Source organism: Pinus tabuliformis, chromosome 2_2, assembly GCF_031772625.1.
Source record: "Pinus tabuliformis cultivar Carrire ecotype Pingquan chromosome 2_2, CPIR1, whole genome shotgun sequence".
Taxonomy (NCBI): domain Eukaryota; kingdom Viridiplantae; phylum Streptophyta; class Pinopsida; order Pinales; family Pinaceae; genus Pinus; species Pinus tabuliformis.
In genome coordinates this window covers 116757963-116781416 of record NC_142300.1, presented here as the reverse complement: position 1 = coordinate 116781416, position 23454 = coordinate 116757963, and the positions used below count along the sequence as shown (strand labels likewise).

General features: G+C 42.1%; 1 protein-coding gene across 1 annotated transcript in view; it reads right to left on the bottom strand.

Annotated features, from left to right (window-relative positions):
• Window positions 1-23454, bottom strand: part of LOC149191632 (tyrosine-protein phosphatase RLPH2-like) — a 234696-nt gene that overhangs the window by 45668 nt on the left and 165574 nt on the right. Inside the window, exons 2-3 of the mRNA XM_089404380.1 lie at window positions 6533-6600; window positions 6222-6398 (exon numbers count right to left, since the gene is read on the bottom strand). Coding sequence (XP_089260506.1) covers window positions 6222-6398; window positions 6533-6600 — 245 coding nt within the window. The remainder of the gene's footprint in view (window positions 1-6221; window positions 6399-6532; window positions 6601-23454) is intronic.

Below are 23454 nucleotides of genomic sequence, written 5' to 3'. Positions count from 1 at the left end.
ACAAAACAACAAGAGAAAGGATAGGAGTGAAGCTCATGTAGCCAAAGTCATGGGAGAACCTGAAAAGAAGGCAAAGAAGGAAGAAGTGAAGGACTTTTACTATTAAAAGAAAGGTTCACTATTTTCTAAGTTCTTCATGAATGTTTATTTTTTATGATATGTTTTGCATAAGCATCATAGGATGGAAGCATATGATAGTAGCATTTGGAATTTATATGATTGTGTTGCTCAGTAGAGATCATCTTGGATAGAATGTTAGACCATTTTGCACAATGCTCATCCAACATTATGTTAGAGATTGTCATCTTTCTTAAATGGACCATTATGATCCGAGAAGGACCATCATCTTGGAAAGTCCTTGCAAAGAGCATCATGATAGGAATAGTATGTATTCTATGTAATGTGGAAACATGCTGGTCAAAAGGGATGAAGGATTGCAATGGGTTTGGATATAAACTTTTGTGAAATATATGGATAGCTAGATTATTGGATGAAAACATGGGAATGCATGTTGTAAAGAAAACTTTGGATAAGATTGATGTGTATGAGAATCTTGTGGAATAAAGTTGGTTAGAAAGATATGCTTAAATAGTTGTGATGTTGGAAAAGAATAGAAGGTGACTTACTTAAGAATCAAATAATAGAATAGAACATTCTCTAGAATATGTATTTGATAATGATTAACATCCAGTATAATCTCCAGAAGAAAAATTTGTAACTTGGTAATCAAGTTAGATCCTTGGGCACTCTAATGAAAGAAGGAAAATTGAAGTGGAGATGGTTGATACGGATGTTGATAGAACGAGAAGGTCACCATGGTGGGGTAAGTCTATTTCATTTAGGATTTGGTTATCTGACTAACATATTATTGGCTACCAAGAAAAGATGTCGTAGGAATGGATGATGACAGGTGAGGCAAGTTCAACTGTATGGATGAAGAGTATTGAGGGAAGCTCAAAATCTGGCACCTGGAAATTATGAAGTCAAGATAAGTCCATCTTGGGATTGGAAGGGTAGTTGTGCGAGAAGATAACGTGAAAGTCAAAGAAGATTACTTTCAAGAGGAAGCCATGATCTAGATTGAAGTCTGGGAAGGCTCAATACAATGCCTTCATGTCAAAAATGGGAAGTGATGAGCAAGAAAGATGTCCTAGATCCCGTCACAAAGAACGAAGAGTAGAGGTGTCTCCATGCTACCTTGTGAAAGCAAATGATGCGAAAGAAAGAGGGAGCCATGTAGCTATGGAGAACTAGTAGCTGATACTCTAATGAAGACAAGTTGTAAGGCGTGTGGCGTTGAGTTCTCATATAGAAAAGAAGAATGGAATCTCCTTTGGTTTTGAGAGGGAGTAAAAGAAATCTCCTTAAATAAGGAGCAAGGATCTATTCTCAAGATTAAAGGAGAATAGGGATGTACTCTCTGGTTTGAGCAGGAGTGATATTTGATATGCCATGTGCAATCTCCTCTTCAAGTGATGAAGAGAGAATGACAGAGGATTGGATAAGCATATGTGGTTTCCTTGAGGATATAACTTCCAAGAAAGGAAAGAGACCAACACTCTTTGAGGATCGAATAGGAATCCAAGAGAAGAGTGGCCGAAGAGGACCGATATTCTTTGATGACTCAAGTATCGAGATCCAAGGTAAGAATAGACCTAAAAGGTCATACCTTGTGGACATCCGGATGCGGTATGTACCTTAGGCAGGTAGTGTGTGTATCACACATAAAGCCTCCCAACATAATGCTCTTGAATAAAGAAGAGCTTGTCTAGTTAGACCTCAGTGGCAGTGCTGGTGTGTGTATCACACATAAAGCCTCCCAACATAATGCTCTTGAATAAAGAAGAGCTTGTCTAGTTAGGCCTCAGTAGTAGTGCTGGTCATAATGACGATGCTTACAATATGGCTTATCAATCTGACTCTTCTTGAGAACGCTTCAATTTGAGATGTGATGTTAGGTTCTTTGTAAAATTATGAATACCTCCCTAGTTAAGAGGGAGTGTTGAGAAAAGTAACTAGTTTCGGTCTTCATAATTGTTGTAATCATTTCAATATGTATTCTATGTAACAAACAAGAAAAAGAAAAGAAAATTATTATTATTATTAAAGCATGGGTTTCATGCTCATTACTAATGGTATTTTAGGTAAAAGCATGTTCTTCATGCTTTTAGGCTTTGTTAGGTCTTAGTATTTATTGTCATGAGTCAAAAGAGTCAACATCATGTTTATAAAACCCTTTCGGGCAATTTGTAATTGTAAAAGGAATTATTTTTAAGTCTAGAAAGTCCTGGAATCTCCAAGAGTACAAATCGGCCTAAAGGAGGGAATTCGACCCCTTGAGAAGGCTATATAAAGAGAAATACAACTTCATTTGGAGACACACACTCACACAAGTTCAATCTACAAGAAAGAGTTCGATCTATAGTTAGTTGGGAGAGGCAGAAGAAGGAGAGCAAAGTTCTAGGAGAAGCTGGGAGGACAAAATTTGTTGTTTTTGGGCTTCTATCTCTCTCACGTGTTCAAAGAAGCTAGGGTTTCTGCAGCGAGAAAGAGGTCGAAGTTGCAAGTCCGAATTGTTGGGGAGCGAAGTTGTTGCTAGGGAGTAGAATTGCAGGAACAAGTTGTTGAATAGAGAAAAATCCTTGTCTTGTCCTTGGGAAGAGTTGTTTTTCTCTAGGAAGGTCTCAAAAGGAAGATAGATTAGGGTTTTTTGTAGCAATTGTTTGGACGAAATTGCTGGAGGTCGAAGTTGATAGGTCAAGTAGCTGGGTTGTTGCTGGCAAGTCGAAGTTGCAAGGAAGAGTCAAGAAAGGATTTGAGGAAGGGCTGACTTGGTACTAGGAGAAGGACATGGTCTAGGGATGGGGTCAGTGTATCTCATTTGAAGCAAATTCTAAGAAAAGAAGAGTTTCTGGGTTTTCCCCTTGGAGGGGTTTTGCCTGGCTGAGAGCCTACATCTATGTCCTATTTTGTTGTTACTGTTTCTTGATATTGTTTGATGAAAAGAAATAACTAAAGAGCAAAAGAAGATAACTAAAGATTCACAAGAAAGTATCAAGGATATAGAAATAAGTTATAATATGTTGCCACTTTACATTTTCACAAGGTACATATAGGGCTTGGTTCTCTTGATTAAATTCTAGTTCCATACCCTCAAACATGATAGAATCCAATGGAAACATTGCAATCCCACAAATCTGTTGAAAAGTGTAACTAGGTTCAGTCTTCATAATGACGTGTAATTAATATAATTATGATTTTATGTAAAGAGATGTAAAGAAGAATAATAAAATATTGCAATGCTTGCATCATGGGTTTCAAACTTTCATGAGCAAGAGATTTTATTTTTGATTCAAGGCTCCCATTGAGAGCCTTTAGGAATTTTTCCATCTAGTCATAAAAGAATAAAAGAGTCGTTGTCATGTAATGAAGTCATGTTACACATGGTAAAGAGTCACACTAGTCTATCTTCCAACACCTTGTCACTAGCCCTCTCCAAGTCGGCCTACAATGAATGAAGAATCTAGAAGATGAAGTCGGCTTCCCTCCAAGAGGTCATGTCGGCCTAAGGGTCATGAACAACCTTGTATATATACCCATACTCGGCCTCATTTGAAAGGCATGAATCCGGTCAAGCAAGTCGAGCAAGAAGTGCGAGATAACCTCCAGAAGTCTCCATATCATCAAAGAAAGAAGGAAGAAGGACGAAGATATTCCAGTTTCAATTTTGGGTTAGTTTGTCCTCCAATGTGCAAAGAAAGTAGAGTCGAAGGTATCCAGAAGAAGTCGAAGTAACTGTTGTCTATTGTATGGATATAAAGCCTCTCTAGAAGAAGTCGAAGAAGAACATATTAGGGTTTCGGTCAAGGAACAAGAGAAGGTCAAGGACCAAGGTAGTCGAGATCAAGAAGTAGAAGAAGAAGTCGAGGACCAGAAGATCAAGGAAAACGAGAAGGGAAGGAAGTCAAGATCTAGAAGGAGAAGAACAGTTTGAGACTCTAGAAGAAAGCCGAGAAAGAGAAGAGGTAAGGCATTAAGGAGGCTAGTGACAAGGGTCTTGGAAGGACACTAAAGTCAAGGGTCTTTGTCATGGTCTTGGTGTTTTTCAATTGAAGATCTATAAGAAGAATTTCTGATTGGGCTTTCCTCTCAAAGAGTGAGAGGTTTTGGCCCTGGCTGACAAGCCTACATATTGTGTCTCTCGTCTTCTATTGTTTATTTTGTAATTGTCTTGATGAAAACAACACATTAATAATATAACGAAGAGAAGATCATAACTCAAAAAGTAAAAGTATATCACAAGCAATTATCAAAATGAGAAATCTATTAATCATTGATGCCCTAGATTTCTCAACAAAATCTTGAAATTCTGAGAACTATTAAGTCTTCTCCTGGATCTAGTCTTCTAGAGCCTCTCAAAGTTAAAGGGTTTTCCTGAGTGCGAATGCCTTTGACAAATAGTTCCCATGAAGCTGGAAAACCATTCACTGACATGTTCACTAGCTCTGCATCTGCAACCTTCTCCCCAACTGCTGCAAGTTGATAACACTTGTGTGATCTCCATAGGTAACTAGTGACTATGTCTTATCTACTCATCTCTATGGATCTGAATTTGTCCCACAATATCATCCTCCTATTTATATTTTGACTCTAGAAAAGACTAACTAGGACATTGAACATCTCCTTCATCATATTCTTCTCGGATACACGAGGCATCAAATGGTCCTTTATGGTATTCAAGATCATCTGCTTGGCCTTCACTTCCTTATTGTTGTGAGCTGCCAATTCATATGGATTTGTAGGTGGAGTCACAGCATACTTGACAATATCCAAGAGATCATTCCCTTTTAGTAACCTTGAATTTCAAAAATTTGATTTTCAAAATCTAAAGAGTCACAACCAAGACTTAGAAGTTATTTAAAATTGTCATTGTCACAAAAGCAGAATGATGTAGCAATCGAGTTTAATGAGGTAAATGCAACATCACATTGGATTGCAGAGACAGAGAAACCAATATTCATAGAGGACCTCAGTGCTCTAGACACCGAGTCAAAGGGGTCTCCACATGAAGGGGTAGGGGCCTTTGCTCCCATTCATGAGAAGAGTTGCCATTGTATTATGCAATGTTGAATAGATTGAATGACTCAAGACTTGAAAAAAAATCATGACTTATTCATGCGGTCCATCACCCAAGTGATTTGGAGTCTAAGCTCTAGAGTTTCTACATATAACATTTTGAACTTTGAAGTATATATGTAAACTTTCACATTCACTTATTTAAATTAAAGTTTATGTTTATTTTGATCTGTATGAAGAGATTTGTCATGGAACCAAAGATCTCAAATATTTCAGTGATGTTTTAGGTATTTTAAATTTTTATTTGGCAAGTGTTATGTCAAGTTACTTGCAAAGTTTTTCATGATTCAGAGTCAAACTCTTACTCTTCAGCTTTTCCTAGTGGTTCCCAAGTCCAAGTCATATGACTTTGCCTAAACCCAACCAAACATCAACCTTGCTCTGGCAAACCCAGATAGATGACAAATCTCTCTTAATTACCTGTGCCGGAAGTATAATAAATTCTTACCCGCAATGATAAGTCCCTATGCTACTAAGCTAAAAAAGAAAGCACAGAATAAGATTTTGACTTGGATTGGGATTTTGTATAACTGTTGAAAACATTCGAAGAAGGTAAACATCCCACAGAATATATCAATCTTGCTGATTTCAGACTAGAATGGCCTTTTCCCATTGATAGAGATAAGGAAGTTATTAATGACATTTATCCTGATTCATGTTTTCCTCATTTCAGAAAATCCAAATTACCTCAGCCAATTAGTTTTAGAAAATATTACATTTCATTTCTAATAAAGAACAAACAGTTTCAGTCAAAAGACAATAGCTTGAGTGGCAGATAGCGGGTTTTTAATTTCCCCTCCACCTGGGTTCTATTATCCAAAGGCATGTTCGCCTCTGTGGCAAAAATATGAACATGTTGAAAATTGTGACAAGTAATTCCTATAAGCCAGAAAGGGCAGGAAAATTTGAATATCTTGATATTGAGTTGAATAGTGGCAGCTGTAGTGATTTGATCCTGGGTCATGTCCAGAACAGTCCTCCGAAGTTACCAATTCACCAATTATCATTAAAAAAAAATGGTTTTAGGCATGTTTGGGTTGCAATCAATGAACCTGAAATAGCACCCATGCAGCAAAAATACTTACTATTGGGATTTCCCATACGTTTTTTCTTCCACTCAAAGCCTCCACTCTTGGAAATTTCACATCTGTGTCATAAAGCACTTTCAATTGTTCCTCCACACTCTTTGTTATTTCGAGGCCTGCATGCACAGCAATTAACTTGGTTCTGCTCATCTCGGGATCACCAGTCTCAACTTCCTCCTGAAATACGAGTAAAAAATTCATCATTTTTCTTAAAAACAGTTATGAATTATAAGCATAGAATATTCCATCATGAAAAGGCCCTTCGTTGCTCTACAAATTGCCACATTCAAACCAGGTAATTTGCTAAATACCTCCTCGTGTACCCACACAAGATCCTGTAAAAATTTCCTGTGTTTCTCAGGAACAGCCTTCATAAGACCTGCAGAGCATTCCACAGCTACTTTTAAAATGGCATTCCAACTCAAATCACCTCGTATTCATTAAATATCAATGACACACAACTTCCACAACATAAATTCTTCATAGTAATCTAGACTATTTCTTTTCTTTGTGAACATCATTCTTTGTGTGGAGAATAATAATGAAAATGAATCTGTATTAGACATCGTAAACAGGTACAGCAGGTTATGGTAAAGATTGATTGGACTCAAGATGGCCCTCACTGTAATAGTGCAGGGGCTGGTTACAGCACATAACACTTACATTTCATTCAAGCAGACAAAAGACCAGTTGTAATCACTAAAATGCTGGTTGCAACAACAGCAAGTGAACACTGAAAGTTAATATAAGGTAGTGTTAGAATTGTGACAATTAAGTTATTAACCAGGCATCTCAATCAGTAATTAATTGATTGAAGGAAACTACCGTTGCTAAAAAAGCCACTATCAGTGTATGAGGTAATCTGTGACTGTGAGGAAGAAGAATAATAATCACACAACTCCAAAATTTTGGCAATCTTCTACCTTGTAATCTGTTCAAAGTCCACCATTGTGGACTAATGTATTTCAAGGCCAATAGGTTATTGTGATCATTACACTGAAAGAAATATGTTTGCAACCAATTGTCCTAATTAATACAACATAATGTTGATTTGGGGTAGCATCGGATGTGCTCTAGCCACGAAATTTGGTGGAGAGGTTGGGGCACATGAGATCTCCAATACCCAAAAAGGGTTTGGGCAGATTCTAAACAGTTCAGGAGATATTAAAATAATTAATATTTTTAATGCAGTCCCTAAGTCTAAACTTAGGGAAAATAAAATATTAATGTGTATTAGTATGAAAATGTGTTAGAATGGTCCAAAAGACATGGATCAAGCCAAATCTAATCTTAGCCGTTGATTAGGGACTTAATCTTGGCCGTTGATTTGTCAACGAGAAAAGTATAAGAGGAGGCTTGAGGGTCACTTCGAGAACACACGGAGGGAGACCAGTCAGTTCAATTTCTGGAGCAAGGTTTGCTGAGAAATTGAACTAGTGGTCTGGAGAGCAGTCAGGAGGCAGCAAGTACGGAACAGAGAGCCGGGAGATCAGCACCGATGCAAAAGAAGCAAAAGCAGGGCTAGGGGAAGCCACGCAGAGGCAACAGAGACTGCGCAGAGCCAGCAACGCCTGCGTCATCCACGCAGAGGCTGCAGGAGAAACACAGAAGGCCAGAGAGGCTACGCAGAGCCTCAATAGGCTGACGCAGAGGTCAGTAGGGCCTACACTGGTTTAGAAGAAGTGCTAGAAATTTGTTTATCTGTGGGTAAGCCAGTTTGGCACCCTGTTGTACTAGAAAATTGCTAAATAATAAAATCCTCCCTTGCTGCACTGGTTTTCCCACATTGGGTTTTTCCGGAGACATTAGTCCAAAATAACTGTGTCAATGTGTGCATATTTTTGTTTATGTATTATGATGTGATATCTGCAGCAGTATTTATTTTAATGTTTGTTGAAGTAATTTCATTAATAACTTATGATGAAATAAGTAGGAAAAGTAAATCAGTTGTTGTAGTGATAGAATTTTCACATGGTATCAGAGCAAGTAATTAGAGACAAAAAGGGAAAATCAGTTATGGGTCGAGACCATAAATCAGTTGTTGTAGTGATAGAATTTTCACATGGTATCAGAGCAAGTAATTAGAGACAAAAAGGGAAAATCAGTTATGGGTCGAGACCATAAATCAGTTGTTGTAGTGATAGAATTTTCACATGGTATCAGAGCAAGTAATTAGAGACAAAAAGGGAAAATCAGTTATGGGTCAAGACCACGATGCAGAGGCATCCACCTCAGGGGACTCACGCAGATTTTCAGAAGATTGCACAAGAGAGAGAGAGATTTCGATTTCTCTATGTTGGCTTCCAGGTTAGAAGAAGAAGTGGTGTGCATGACTAGTGTTGCATCATCAGAAGTATGGTATATAGACAGTGGAGCCTCGTGGCATATGACGGGAATCAGGGAGTGTTTCTCAGAATATCGAGAAGAGAAGATGAACTTTCAAATCACCATTGGGAACAAGGCAAAGTGTACTCCAGTAGGAAAGGGTACCATAGTTTTTCAGACAAAATTGGGAGAGCAATTCCGTGCCACAAATGTGCTGCATGTACCAAGATTGGGGATGAACTTACTTTCTGTGTCATAACTACAAGGCAAGGGCTATGATGTCTACTTCATCAAGGAAAAGGTATACGTCAAACACCCGAGCTGGAAAAAGAAAGTGCAGATCGAGATCAAAAGTAATTGGTTGTATAGATTACAACTAGAATCTCCAACGGCACTAATAGGCAGTCATGGGGACAAGGACTTGAACGAACTATGGCACAGAAGGATGTGTCACTTGCACCATGGAGCTCTGAGAATTCTCAGGAGCACTGTAACAGGAGTTTCGGATCTGAGTACGGAACGAGATGATGAATGCAGGGGATGCGTTCTAGGAAAGGGGATGCGCTCTAGGAAGGTATGCCAAGGTGGAATTTCCTAGAAGCAAACACAGGGCCAAGAGTGGACTAGGATTGATACACTCAGATATCTGCAGACCTATATCCGTCAAAGCTTTCAGCGATGCCAATTATTTCCTTACCTTCATTGACGACCACTCGAGGAAAACTTGGATTTATTTTCTGAAAACCAAGGATGAGGTTTTCTATCGATTCAAGGAGTTCAAGGCTCTAGTGGAGAATTTGGCTAGTAAGAAAATAAAAGTCTTGCGCTCAGATAATGGTGGAGAGTATGTCGATAAGGACTTCACTGATTATTGCACTAAGGAGAACATCAGAAGAGAGTGGACAACTCCCTACAATCCGGAGCAGAATGGGGTGGTAGAAAGGAAAAACAGGACTATTGTAGAAGCAGCTAGGGCCATGCTGCATGATCAATATATGCCAAAATTCTTGTGGGCGGAAGCATGCAACACAGCTGTCTACATTCAGAACAAGACTCCTCTTCGGGCATTGGGCAAGATTACTCCAGAGAAAGTCTTCACTGGGAAGATACCTGAAGTCAGTCATTTCAGGATATTTGGGAGTTTAGCATATTGCCGCATACCTGAAGAAAAGAGGAAGAAGCTAGATTAGACTGCATAAAAGGGGTATCTGGTGGGATATAGCAAGAACGCTAAGGCATATATAATCTATCTTCCAAGGAACAGGAAGGTAGTAGTACGACGAGATGTAAAGTTCATGGAGGACAAAGCTTTCAGAAGATCTCGCTAAATGCCTTCCAAGGAGCAATCGAAAGAGGATCCGTTGGTCATGCATCTTCAACCAAAGGAAGTGAAATTCTTCCTCAAGTCAAGAAGATTCTCAGGATGAAGAGGAGGAGTGAATAGAAGCAGCTACTGGCAGAGGAAGAACCAGCAAGGAACTTCATCAGATTCTGTGTGATGCAGAGAACTTCATCGGAGAGCCAAGGAACAGTAAGAGGGAGCAAAAACAGCCAGACAGGTATCAGGTGTTAGTAGCTCAGGATGTGGAACCTGCCAGTTTCAAGGAGGCACTTAGCATCAGGTCTGGCTAGATGCGCTGGTGGAGGAGTATAACTCCATAATGGTGAACGATGTCTGGGAGGTGGTGTCAAGGCCTCAAGACAGATCTATGGTAGGTTTAAGATGGATCTACAAAATCAAATATGTTGCGGACGACAGTGTTGAAAAACACAAGGGCAGGTTTGTGGCTAAAGGGTATGCTCAAAAGGAAGGGATTGACTATGAGGAAACCTTTGCCTCGATAGCCAGGTATACATCTATTAGGACCGTGATATCTCTTGCAGTCCAGATGGGATGGGAGATCCATCAGATGGATGTCAAGACAGCATTTCAAAATGGGGTAATAGAAGAAGAGGTATACACTGAACAACCAGAGGGCTTTGAAACTCATGAGAAGAAGTCTCATGTATGGAGACTGAAGAAAGCGTTGTATGGGCTGAAGCAGGCACCGAGAGCATGGTATGGTCGAATAGATGGCTACTTGCAGAAGATGGGGTTTGTCAAGAGTGACGCGGATCCGAATCTCTACTATTTGGTCGTAGAGAACAAGCCACTTATCTTAATATTATATGTGGATGATCTCTTCCTAACAGGATCATCCAGACTCATTGAGGACTGCAAGAAGAATCTAGCCACAGAGTTCGATATGAAGGATCTGAGATGAATGCACTACTTCTTAGGGTTGGAAGTTTGGCAGCAGAAAGGAGAAATCTTCCTTAGGCAAGGGAGGTATGCTACAAAAATCCTGAAAAGGTTCGGGATGGGAGACTGTAGACCTATGTCTATGCCAATGATCACCAACTGGAAGAAGATTGATGCATCAGAAGACAAGGATGTCGATCCCACCCTATACTGACAGCTCATAGGGTCCCTAATGTATCTAGTCAATACCAAGCCAGATATTTGCTACGCTGTCAACACCCTCAGTGAGTTCATGGTGGAACCAAAGAGGCCACACTAGGCAGCAGCCAAACACGTTCTCAGGTATTTACAGGGAACAGTTGATTATGGGCTCTTATACACCAAGGGGAAGGATATCAAGTTGAGTGGATTTACTGATGCAGATTGGGCAGGAAGTTCAGTGGATTGAAAAGCACCTCTGGGTATTGTTTCAACATTGGATCAAGAATGACCTCCTAGTGCAATAGGAAATAGAAGTTCGTGGCTTTGAGCTTGTCTAAGGCAGAATATATGGCAGCAAGCAAAACTTCGTGTGAGGCCATATGGCTTAGAAAACTATTGGTAAACCTATTCAGAAGAAATATGGAGGCGACCAGGATCATGTGTGATAATCAGAGTTGCATCAAACTCTCTGAGAATCCAGTATTAAATGATAGGTCGAAGCATATTGATATCCAGTGTCACTTTGTCAGAGACTGTGTCCAAAGAGGAGCTATACAGTTGAGCTACACTCCTACAGGAGAACAAGTGGCAAAGATCCTCACCAAGGCCCTTGGAAAGTCAAAATTTGACTACTTCAGGGAAAAGATGGGGATGGTAAAGAACCCCTTTCAGAAGTAGTGTGTTGGCAGCACGAATGCAGAGGGAGTTGCAGCGTGGATGCAGTGTTGGGAGAAAGGACCAACAGCAGCACGGATGCAGAGGGAGCTATCGTACAGATGTAGCAGTGGCAGTAGCAGAGTCATGGGCAGCAGTGCAGAGGATGTTGGGCAAGGAGGCTTAACATCAGCACATGGACCGATGCCGGATGATCAGGGTGATACTCAGTGAGGAGTATTACTAGAGCATAGTCCTCACTAAGAGGGAGAGTTGATTTTGGGTAGCATCGAATGTGCTCTAGCCGCGAAATTTGGTGGAGAGATTGGGGCACATGAGATCTCCAATACCCAGAAAGGGTTTGGGCAGATTCTAAACAGTTCAGGAGATATTAAAATAATTAATATTTTTAATGAAGTCCCTAAGTCTAAACTTAGGGAAATTAAAATATTAATGTGTATTAATATAAAATTATGTTAGAATGGTCCAAAAGACATGGATCAAGCCAGATCTAATCTCAATCGTTGATTAGGGACTTAATCTCGGCTGTTGATTTATCAACGAGAAAAGTATAAGAGGAGGCTTGAGGGTCACTTGAAGAACACACAGAGGGAAACCAGTTAGTTCAATTTCTGGAGCGGGGTTTGCTGAAAAATTGAACCAGTGGTCTGGAAAGCAGTCAGGAGGCAGACGCAGGGCCAGAAGAGGCAAACGCAGGGCCAGAAGAAGCCACGCAGAGGCAGCAAAGACTGCACAAAGCCAGCAAGGCCTGCGTCATCCACGCAGAGGTTGCAGGAGAAATGCAGAAGGCCAAAGAGGTTGCGCAGAGCCTCAATAGGCTGACACAGAGGGTTTCAGGCTGACGCAGAGGTCAGCAGGGCCTACGGTGGGTTCAGAAGAAGTGCTAGAAATTTGTCTATTTGTGGGTAAGCCAGTTTGGCACCCTGTTGTACTAGAAAATTGTTGAATAATAGAATCCTCCCTTGTTGCACTGGTTTTCCCACATTGGGTTTTTCTAGGGACATTAGTCCAAAATAACTGTGTCAATGTGTGCATATGTTTGTTTCTGTATTAAGGTGTGATATCTGCAGCAATATTTATTTTAATTTTTGTTGAAGTATTTCATGAATAACTTATGATGAAATAAGTAGGAAAAGTAAATCAGTTGATGCAGTGATAGAATTTTCACACAGAACAAGTTGTAGGGGTAGCAGATGATATTGTCAATCTGATTTTATTTAAAGTCACCACCATTAAGGACATACAAGCTAGATTTGCCTCAGTGCAAATGGCCACTACAGTGGAAAGACAAAAAGGGAAATGTTTAGCTACACTAACAAAACCATAACAACCATTGGTTGATTCAAACCTTTGAGGTATGGCTGATATCCAATGACATAAACTACAACATAACATCCCCAAAATATTTCCACAAGCTTAGCACCAAGAACATAAAGGAGGACACGTTAGATATACACAAAAGCAAAACATAATACCATTTGCCAGAAAATGGCACCCTACGTTAAGTCAGCTCATTAGAATGATCACATAATGATGCCCAGTACTACAGTGTTGGGCATTTAAATAAAGTCAAGTGACTTGTTGTTTCAATGAAATAAGGTGATTGTACAAAACTTGATGCATGGAACATTGTTTCCTCATTTTTATGTATTGAAGTTGACACACATTGAATAATATCAAGTAATATCTCTTTTATCTGTCTTCTCTCTCTGCAAGTATTTTGCTATTGTGTATGTGCATTATCAAACATGATATCATATTCACGGAGTTGGAGTTTTGGGAATAAACAGCAAAGGACAAAAAATGGGACCAAGGCACCATTTGAGCACATTAACAATGAACAAGGACAAGGATTGGCACATGTTGAAGTGGAATACAATGCAGAGAACGACAGAGTAGAGAAGGCACCAAAACTATGTTCAATTTCAAAACGAAAGGGCATGCTTTAGTAATGTGATGTGATGTTATCTCTTTTCATGGATGCCTATGGTGGATCTTAGATGTTGCAAGGTAAAGTAAGTTGGTTTATTTGTTTTGTCTTGGCTTTATGTTCCATGGGATGTACGTTCTTGTGATAGTTATTTCATTTGGTATTTGCTTCATTATCCCTTGTTAAGCAAAGCCCTTCCTTCAAGTATTTGAGGAATAGAGATAGGTTTTTCTTTCCCTTAATCATCCAGAAAATTAAGAACTTAAATTGCAAACCCTAGGATAAGTTAGTTTATTTGCCCTAGTTTTGTTTGAGTATATGTCATGTCTCTTCCTAAATTATTTTGGAGCAGTCTTAATTTCTACATTTTGGGGCCAATTTTGGAGGTGATGGGGGCCCATTTGATTTTATTAGGAGGCTAGACTTAGGAGAAGTTATTTCAATGTGGTCAAGTATACATGGGGGCCACCCATACTAGGGGAGTATGCATTCCCTAGTTTGATTTGCATGGAGGGGAAATCGATGGTTAGGTGAGTGTAATGTTCCTAAGTAGGAAAATTAGTGATATTTAAACAAATAAACAGTGTAACAGCATAAAATTAAAAACAGGCATTACACAACCATGGACACACTGTAAATCTAGAACCACTGAGCCATATATTATAAAATCTGAGAGAAATGGGGACAATATAAATGTAGTGGTTCACCTGAGCTTGTCTCAAGGACAAGCTGGACTAAACCCAGGTGATGGAATAGCTGAGATGATGGTCGTTCAGTTGTTGCACCACTTGCGTTGCGTTGTCCCAACAAAACTGTTGATCTGTTAACTTTGCCCTGCTGGAATGTGCCCAAAAACTACCTTGAAAATTATATCCTTTTAGCCTTAGACTCCTTGGACAAAACCTAGAAAAACCCAGAAGGAAATTTCTCTGGTTTTGACTTTGGATTTTCGACCTCCTTGGAGCCTCTCCCCAACTGATAGCCTGCTACAACCAAATTCGACTTGCAGGAAATAGCTTGCCAATCCCTCTGAAAATACCCCTAGAAAGTTGGGTCCACCTGTACTGTCTAACTCCTTGCTTCCCAGATGACCCTTGGTCCGGATGACTGCTCTCCCAGCACCACGGGTTTGTTGCTATAGTGGCCTTTGCACTGATTGTTGTGCCAGTCTAGCTGGTTGCTACTCCAGCAGAGTTGCCCTTTCTACACTGCCTCCTCAACTTCCGGCTCTCCCAGCAAGCTGTGAATCCCTTTTCTGGTCTATTCTCGGCTCTCCCAACAAGCTGTGAATCCCCCTAGCTTATTTCTAACCCCTCCTGCATCTTCTCTGGCTGCCCAGGGATACGCAGTTCCTCCCTGCGCTGATGACTAAAGTGTGTGATTGTACCAGACTCCCTATAAACTCCTATGTAACAGCCTCCCTAGGGCAGGCACGGATTGTCCCCCGAAGAAGAGGTTGAATCTTCCCTGCGGAAGACTCGTGGCTAAACAACGGCTAGACTCGATGAACAACAAAGTGTACAAAATGAGTTTGTTTGTCAAAATAATCAGAATGGATTAAAAATGAGAGCTTATCTCTCTTTATAACTCCTTGGGCCCCCTTAGCCTCATGTGGGCCCCTACATCCAATAGCTCGAATTCCCTCCAATGTATTCCTTGGCCAATTTCAAATTATGCATGTGGTGGCCCCCACATTCCACTTGCTACCAAAAATAATTCGAACTGCCTATAGTTCCTAAGTTTCTGTTGTGGGGTCCTTCTCCTAAACCAAAATTGTTGCCAAAATTGTGTTGTTGCATTCCATGACTAATTCATTTGTGAAGGGACATGGCAATGAGGGACCCACGATGGAGGGAAGATGGAGGGAAAAGTGCTCCACAAAATATATATAAGGAAGGTAGCTCTCCTCATATGGATATCTTATCTTTTGACATATTGAACTCAATCTTAGTTGCTCAAGCTGCTTAGCTAGGTTACTGTGTTGTTTAGCACACGAGTGTCTCCGAGCGGAGATCTCAACCCTTGCGTCAGTGGACTTCGAGTGCCAGCCCTAGGAGGAAGTTCTTCTTCATCTCAGTTTGTAACAGCAGCAGGGAGACGAGTTACAGCAGTTGTAAGTCAAGTACCAGCAGCAAGGGGGAGTTACAGCAGCCTGGGGATTGCACAGTCACAGCGTGAGGCACTCCGGGAAGTTGGGGAGACATGAGAACCCTTTCATCATTTTCAGGGGTATATAGGGCAGCTACAGACAAGAGGGCCATCCTACACGCAGCTCTCTTTCCATCACACGCAGGACTACGTCATCTCCTCCATGATTGCATAGTCATTGGAGTGTGACTCTTTGGGGCAGCACCATACGGGGGAGTTTGGAGTTGGGGTGTTGGGAGATCATTTGGAGGGCCATTTGAGGAGGATTGCTGGAGTTAGGAGAGTAAATATTGACAAGATCAGTCACAGCAACAGAGTTCGAAATTGGAGGAGGGCCAAGCTGTGAAGAGTCAATTTTTGAAGGATGGAACCAAGGGAAACCCTTTTCGGATTTTTCTAGGTTTTGGGCAAGGATCACACTCCTAATTCTATAAAATTTTCTAGGTAGATCTGAGGGGTCAAACAAGGGTCCCAACTCAGCCAGCAACTAGAGGAGCTAACGGGAATTTGGGCCAAAATTCTGAGGTCAACATTTGGCCAATTACTTTGTGGGTTATTCTGGATTTCTTGCGTAGAGGTTGGGATTAATTTCCCAAAATTTTGTGAGCAATGGGGAAGGCTCTAACAACAGATCATTTCAAGCAACAACACCTTTCTAGGCAGTAACAGCGCAACTCTTGGGCTGGATTACCGGCAAATTTGAGGAGGGTGTTCCATCATTCATTTTGGGATTTTACTAGCTTGCCTAGAGCAAGCTCGGGTGCACACATTCCAGCACCTTGTTGTACACCTCTTCCCATTTAATAAAATGAGTAGACAACGCAGTTTGGTTGCTAATTTTGTGGTCTGATGGTCTGATTTAAGTTTATGGTGTTATTTTTATTGTCCGCTTTGCATAGCACTATTTTCCCTAGTTTGGAACATTATAGTGGTATCAGAGCATGATCTTGGCCCAGCTGTGGAAAATTAAACAGAAGATCATGGAAGCTTTGGGTATGAGTGCACAGTGACGGGTGAACCAGAGACAAACCCATGGCTCAAGGGAAATCTAGTATGCAGAAATTTTGGGGTAGAATACATTGGGACGATGAGAGGTTGGCCAAGTTGAGGAGGGTGACAGATCAAACCCATCCTCACCTTTACAACAGAGACGTTAGAGATGAGCAAGTCGTGGGGGTGCAGCCATCTACATCATGTGGAGAAAGCCGACCAAATCAAGGCACCAGATCTCCTGAAAAGGAGCAGGCAGGACAGAGACAGTTAGAGGGTGAGACCAAGGGGCACTTTTGCTAGTGGAGACCTGGCTTTAGATATCAAGAGCCTGAGGAAGAGGTTGAGCATGATGCTGAGAGCCCACAGGATGGTGAGGGGCACATCGATATACCCAGTGTGGCGCAAGAGTCACCTTTATTAGAGGCCTCTTTGATAGCCCCAGTTGACGCCTTGGTGGTGGAGAGGATAGAGCCTACATGCATAGAGCCATCTCTTGAGGGGGTGCCACGCATGGATGAGATGCCAACAGTTGTTGAGGTATCTAGAGCTGTAACCAAGTTTACAGGTGATAGATGCCCATGGCAATTCCATCAATTTCAAGCTAATCTTCTAGCATTAAAAAGGAAGGTCGCGTTACTGCAAGAGGCTATTCTGCAGCAGAATGAGGAGGAGGGCATGAGAGCGGTTTATGCCGAGTCCACAGCGAAATTGACTCACGTTGGGGAGCAGTTGGATTCCCCACTGGTGCAGCTAGAGTGCACATTGGGGCGTGGGAGGAACCCTCTTTGAGCATACATAGATGGGGCTCGCAGCATTGTTAGGTTACCTTTACCCATTGGACAGAGAGAGACAAAGCGACCTAATCAGATTTCATGTGTTGACCAGCATAGCGTGATGAGACAACCTGAGTTGCACAGGGTGCAACACCCACATGCTGGGGTTGTTCTATGTGCAGGAGTTTGTGCATTCAATCACTCTCTTGGGGTTGGATGGCGAGAGATTCTGAGTTGGTACCCTATGGAGTGGGATATGGAGGTGGTGGTGAACCTAGGTGTAGCTCAGCAGGAGCTTCCGGGGATTTGGGATATCGGCAGCGCACACTGGCATTGGGTTCCGGTGGGACTACCTATCATTTCCTAGGTATGTCAAATGACTACAACCGGGATGGTGTAGTTGACCTAGCAATTCAGCGTGCACATTCGCTAGGGGAGTCTCGGTCATCACCAGTGGTCGACCAGTTTATGGATAGACTCTTTTGGTTTTCTTGGTATGGCATTTGTACACGGGATCACTTGGCGATCAGCATACTCTGGCAAGAGTTTGTCGGAGGAGGTGGCATTGGCAGGCCACCAAACGGTGCCTTTTATGGAGCTGGGGGCTCTTCACTTTTGTGCGGGGCACAAAGGATGCAGAGGAACGAAGCAGTGGTGGCATCACTGTTGACACATAGGAGTCACTTCTCAGATCCCTTAGGGGGGATTTGGAGGAAAGATCCATTCATCGGTGGGGATAATGATGCGATGGTGGAGGTGATGATATTGATCGGGTGTGGCCTGACACATAGAGACATAGCTCTAGGCCATCACATCCAGGGATGTGTGGGAGCATCTAGCGTTGAGAAGTGGTCTACCAGTGGGCACAAAGATGCATGGTGGTTTGTTGTAGTGTGTTGGATTGCATTGTGGAGTGGGAGTGTCTTACATCGCATTGAGTACATGCGGGGAGTGACAAGTGCAGTGACACAGGCGGGAAGCAGGACGGTACGGGATGGCATAGTTGTAGCCGAGGGTATCCAGCAGTGTACAGGGGTAGGCTGCGGTGTACAGTGGCATGTCCACGAGTACTAGGATGATCAATGGTATGTAGAGGCGTATGTTGTTGCACAACGAGGTCTTGGAGCGTTGCCTCCAGGGACACCCATGGACGGCGATATTGAGCATAACTTTGGGTGTAGTTCACCCAAGACCAATGGGGACACCAATGAGCGATACTTGATGCTATCGGCGGGGACTCACACACCTGACCCTCTTCTACATCACTTATAGAAACGGGCAACCTGGTTGTTGTCCTTTGACACTCTAGGCACGAGCAGCAGGGGATGGGGAGCCCACCCAAGACATTTGGATGGCACTTGGTGTGATAGAGGGGAGACTTCTCAGCAGGGTCATTGAGCCGGTGTGCGAGTTGACAGCAACAGGTCGAGGGATGAGGTCATCACCAACAGGGATGGCATAGCATTCATCATTGATCCTATGCCTAGGGAGCTAGTCACAGGGGAGACATGTGTCACTCTTTCCACAGGGCATGTCTGGACCATGCATGAGCAGAGGATACCGTGTACGGCTGAGATAGTTGTCTAGTATGTATCCGAGTTATCGACATCGTATCGGCACATTCTCCAGGGGGCAGGTAGTCGAACCAGTGGCGATGGTTGGCAGGAGCAGGATGGATCCGCATACACTGAGTCGATTGCGCGTATCACATACCCATCTATTGGTTGCATTCTGGGGGTACCTATTTGGCACACATGATTTCTTGTGCTCATCAGTACTACACAGTGGCAGGCACAGGACAATATCTAGGTTGCCGACATCGTATCGGCACATTCTCCAAGGGGCGGGTAGTCAAACCAATGGCGATGGTTGGCAGGAGGCAAGATGGATCCGCATACACTGAGTCGATTGCGCGTATCAGATACCCATCTATTGGTTGCATTCTGGGGATATCTACTTGGCACACATGGTTTCCTGTGGTCATCAATACTACACAGTGGCAGGCACACGACAGTTTAGCATGACTCATATTAGTTCATGATGTATGTAGCCTATATATGGGTGGCATGTAGGGACTAGAGATGAGAGCGAGAGGGATTCCATCGGTTGTCAGGGCTATGCCGCAGCAGGTCTATCTATGGGATGCAGGGATTCAGTTGATCGATAGATCACTCATGATGAGTGGAGTCGTGGCAGAGAGTGATATAGTTCGCTCTTGGGATGACACATGGGTTTCACAGAGGGTTTCATCATATGGGGAGGCAGACATTTTTTGTTGCTGCACAGGTTCAGCGTTAGATTTGGATGGGTAGGCCTTGGTGCCATGGAGATGCCCATGCAGGATGTGTCTCGCCTCTTTTAGTATTCCACCATCGGGTTCCAGGAGAAGAGGAAATTGTCTGCGCATGATGGGGAGTATGACATAGTCAGAGTAGCGTAGCGTCAGCATGGTGGCACCACTCTGGGACTAGCAGGGAACTGGGGCATCACAACTCTTCATAGCTCAATAACCTTTAGGGATGCGCCAACTACTGCAGGGGGAGATCATACAGATTTTCCATTGGGCTTTAGCGAGTCACTAATGGGGCAGGGGACTTCTGGTACTTGCACCAGGCAGAATAGTGAGTGGAGCGAGCGAAGCCTTATGTTGGACAGGATGGCATGGGATCCTGGTATTGAAGGATTCTTTCATATCAGGATAGTGCTGAGATCAGGGGCGATTTAGTGGCACATCTGGGACCCTGGCACATGCTGCAGTGACCGTGGGGAGCAGCAGTTAAAGAGGATGCTCGTTCAGGCATTGCTTGAGGACAAGTGATTTTTGGTACATTGGAGGAGTTTGCCGGTTGAGAATGCTACTTGGGAGGGCGAGCACTACTTGAGCATTCAGAATTGAAGTGGCTTGGGGACAACAACATTTGGGAGGGGAGGAGTGTCATGTCCCTTCCTAAATTATTTTGGAGGAGTATTAATTTCTACATTTTGGGACCAATTTTGGAGGTGATGGGGGCCCATTCGATTTTATTAGGAGGCTAGACTTAGGAGAAGTTATTTTGATGTGGTTAAGTATACATGGGGGCCACCCATACTAGGGGAATACACATTCCCTAGTTCGATTTGCATGGAGGAGAAATCGATGGTTAGGTGACGGACCCACGATGGACGGAAGATGGAGGGAAAAGTGCTCCACAAAATCTATATAAGGAAGACAACTCTCCTCATTTGGATATCTTATCTTTTGACATATTGAACTCAATCTTAGTTGCTCGAGCTGCTTAGCTGGGTTACTGTGTTGTTTAGCACACAAGTGTCTCCGAGCAGAGATCTCAACCCTTGCTTCGGTGGACTTCAAGTGCCAGCCCTAGGAGGGAGTTCTTCTTCATCTTAGTTCGTAGCAGCAGCAGGGAGACGAGTTACAGCAGTTGTAAGTCGAGTACCAGCAGCAGGGGGAGTTACAGCAGCGCAGGGATTGCGCAGTCACAGCGTGAGGCACTCCGGGAAGTTGGGGAGACAAGAGCATCCTTTCATCATTTTCAGAAGTATATAGGGAACTTACAGACAAGAGGGCCATCCTACACGCAGCTCTCTTTCCATCACATGCAGGACTGCATCATTTCCTCCATGACTGCGCAATGATTGGAGTGAGACTCTTTGGGGCAACACCATCCGAGGGAGTTTGGATTTGGCGTGCTGGGAGATCATTTGGAGGGCCATTTGAGGAGGATTGTTGGAGTTGGGAGAGTAGAGATTGATAGGATCAGTCACATCAACAGAATTCGAAATTGGAGGAGGGCCAAGATGTGAAGGGTCAATTTTTGAAGATCGGAAACAAGGGAAAACCTTTCTGGATTTTTCTGAGTTTTGGGAAAGGATCACAATCCTAATTTTATAGAATTTTTTGGGCAGATTTGAGGGGTCAAACAGGGGTCCCAACTCAACCAGCAGCTAGAGGAGATAAGGGGAATTTGGCCCAAAATTCTGAGGTCAACATTTGGCCAATTCCTTTGTGGGTTATTATGGGTTTCTTGCATAGAGGTTGGGATTAATATCCCAAAATTTTCTAAGCAACAGGGAAGGTTCTAACAACAGATCACATTTCAAGCAGCAACACCTTTCTAGGCAGTAACAGCGCGGCTCTTGGGCCGGATTACCAGCAGATTTGAGAAGGGTGTTCCATTGTTCATTTTGAGATTTTGCTAGCTTGCCTAGAGCAAGCCCAAGTGCACACATTCCAGCACCTTGTTGTACACCTCTTCCCATTTAATAAAATGAGTAGACAACGCAGTTTGGTTTCCAATTTTGTGGTCTGATGGTTTGATTTAATTTTATGGTGTTATTTTTATTGTCCGCTTTGCATAGCACTATTTTCCCTAGTTTGGAACATTACAGTATAGAATCACTCTAAAATAAACCATACAATAGTTTTTATCCTAGACTCCATTTGCCCTAGATTGATAAAGCACTAGTCTTTATAATTTGTGACATTCCTTTAAAACCCTAAATTCGTTTTTCATTTTGTTTTATAATAAATTAGGGCTTAATTACAACAAAATCTTATGTTATTAGGATTTAATGACTTGTTAATGTATGCCCTAGGGTTAGACTTTGTTTAAAGATGCATTAGAGAAGCCAGCTCAAAGTTTTCCATGCATTTTTCAGACATTTTCTAGTGCTGACATCATATTTTAAGTATTATTAAATGTTATATTAACTCTCAAAATTTGTTGCAATTTTTTCCTTAGTTTACTCTTAAATTTATCCTTCACTCCATATAATTCTTACACATTTTTAACAGCTAAATTTTATGTTGTTATAAACTTTTGTTTTAATGTAATTTGATGCCTTAAACAAGGCTACTTGGAAGCAGAAGTGGGAGCGAGGCACGACAATTTTCAGAAGCTTCCAAGTTGGGAGCGTTTTTTATATAATATATATTTTTATGCATATATGTCAACAAAAGCATGTAGAATGATGAATTAGTTATAAAAAGCATTAAAACATGGATTAAAGTTTTAAACCATATAACATCAATCATCTCGTAACTATAATTTTCATCAACCTCAATCCACAAGTTACAACGTCTAGATTTTCATCATGCTGGGTGTGGAGCCTAATTATCTTCCTGATTCAGAGGTCTTGTTTCAGCCCCGTTTGGATCCCAGTTCCTGATGTGAGGGTGTGGGAGGGCTTGCCCTCCACTAACTTTTCCGCCTCGGGAAGGAAATTTTTGAGAAAATAACCTTGTAGAATATTGTAATTTTGTAGTCAATCTGGACCGTTCATTAGGTGGAATATATGACGGTAGAAGTTATGTTAATTTAGGGTTTTTTGCCCCAGAAGGCAACCCTCGGTTTGTATGAGAGAATTTTATTACAATTGGGTATTATTTTGTAATATCCCTTATCAGGAATATTCCTTAACACAAGCAAACTCCAACCAGAGATGGACTGGGAGGGCATTTACCAGATATTTCGCCTCTGAAAAGAGGACGAGATCCGAAGGCTACTTGGCCCTTTCCAGACTCTGTCTAAGAGTATAGGAGAAACACACAAGTGGTATAATAGCCGAAAATGCTCAAAGAGATACAAATAACAATGGTGCAACATATAACATTATAACCATACGCAGATACTCAAGAAATGCAGAGAGAATGATCACTCGACTTGCACAAGGCAAGTGAAGAAATACACTCAGAATAGCAAAGGAATGACCCCTCTCTGAACTACGTCCCAGCTGCTAGAGAACTGTTGTGATGCTGCTGCTGCTAGAAATCAAATGAGGATTTGGGGTTGCTCCCCTCCTCAGAAAAGGTTGAAACTCTGGAATCGGACTTACTCAAGAAACCCAGAAAAGCCCAAAAAGCTTTTCTGAAATGGCTGACCCCTGAAAATCACCCCCTGAGGGTTTTGCACAGTCCCTCAATGCTCTGCGCTGCTACTGAATGAA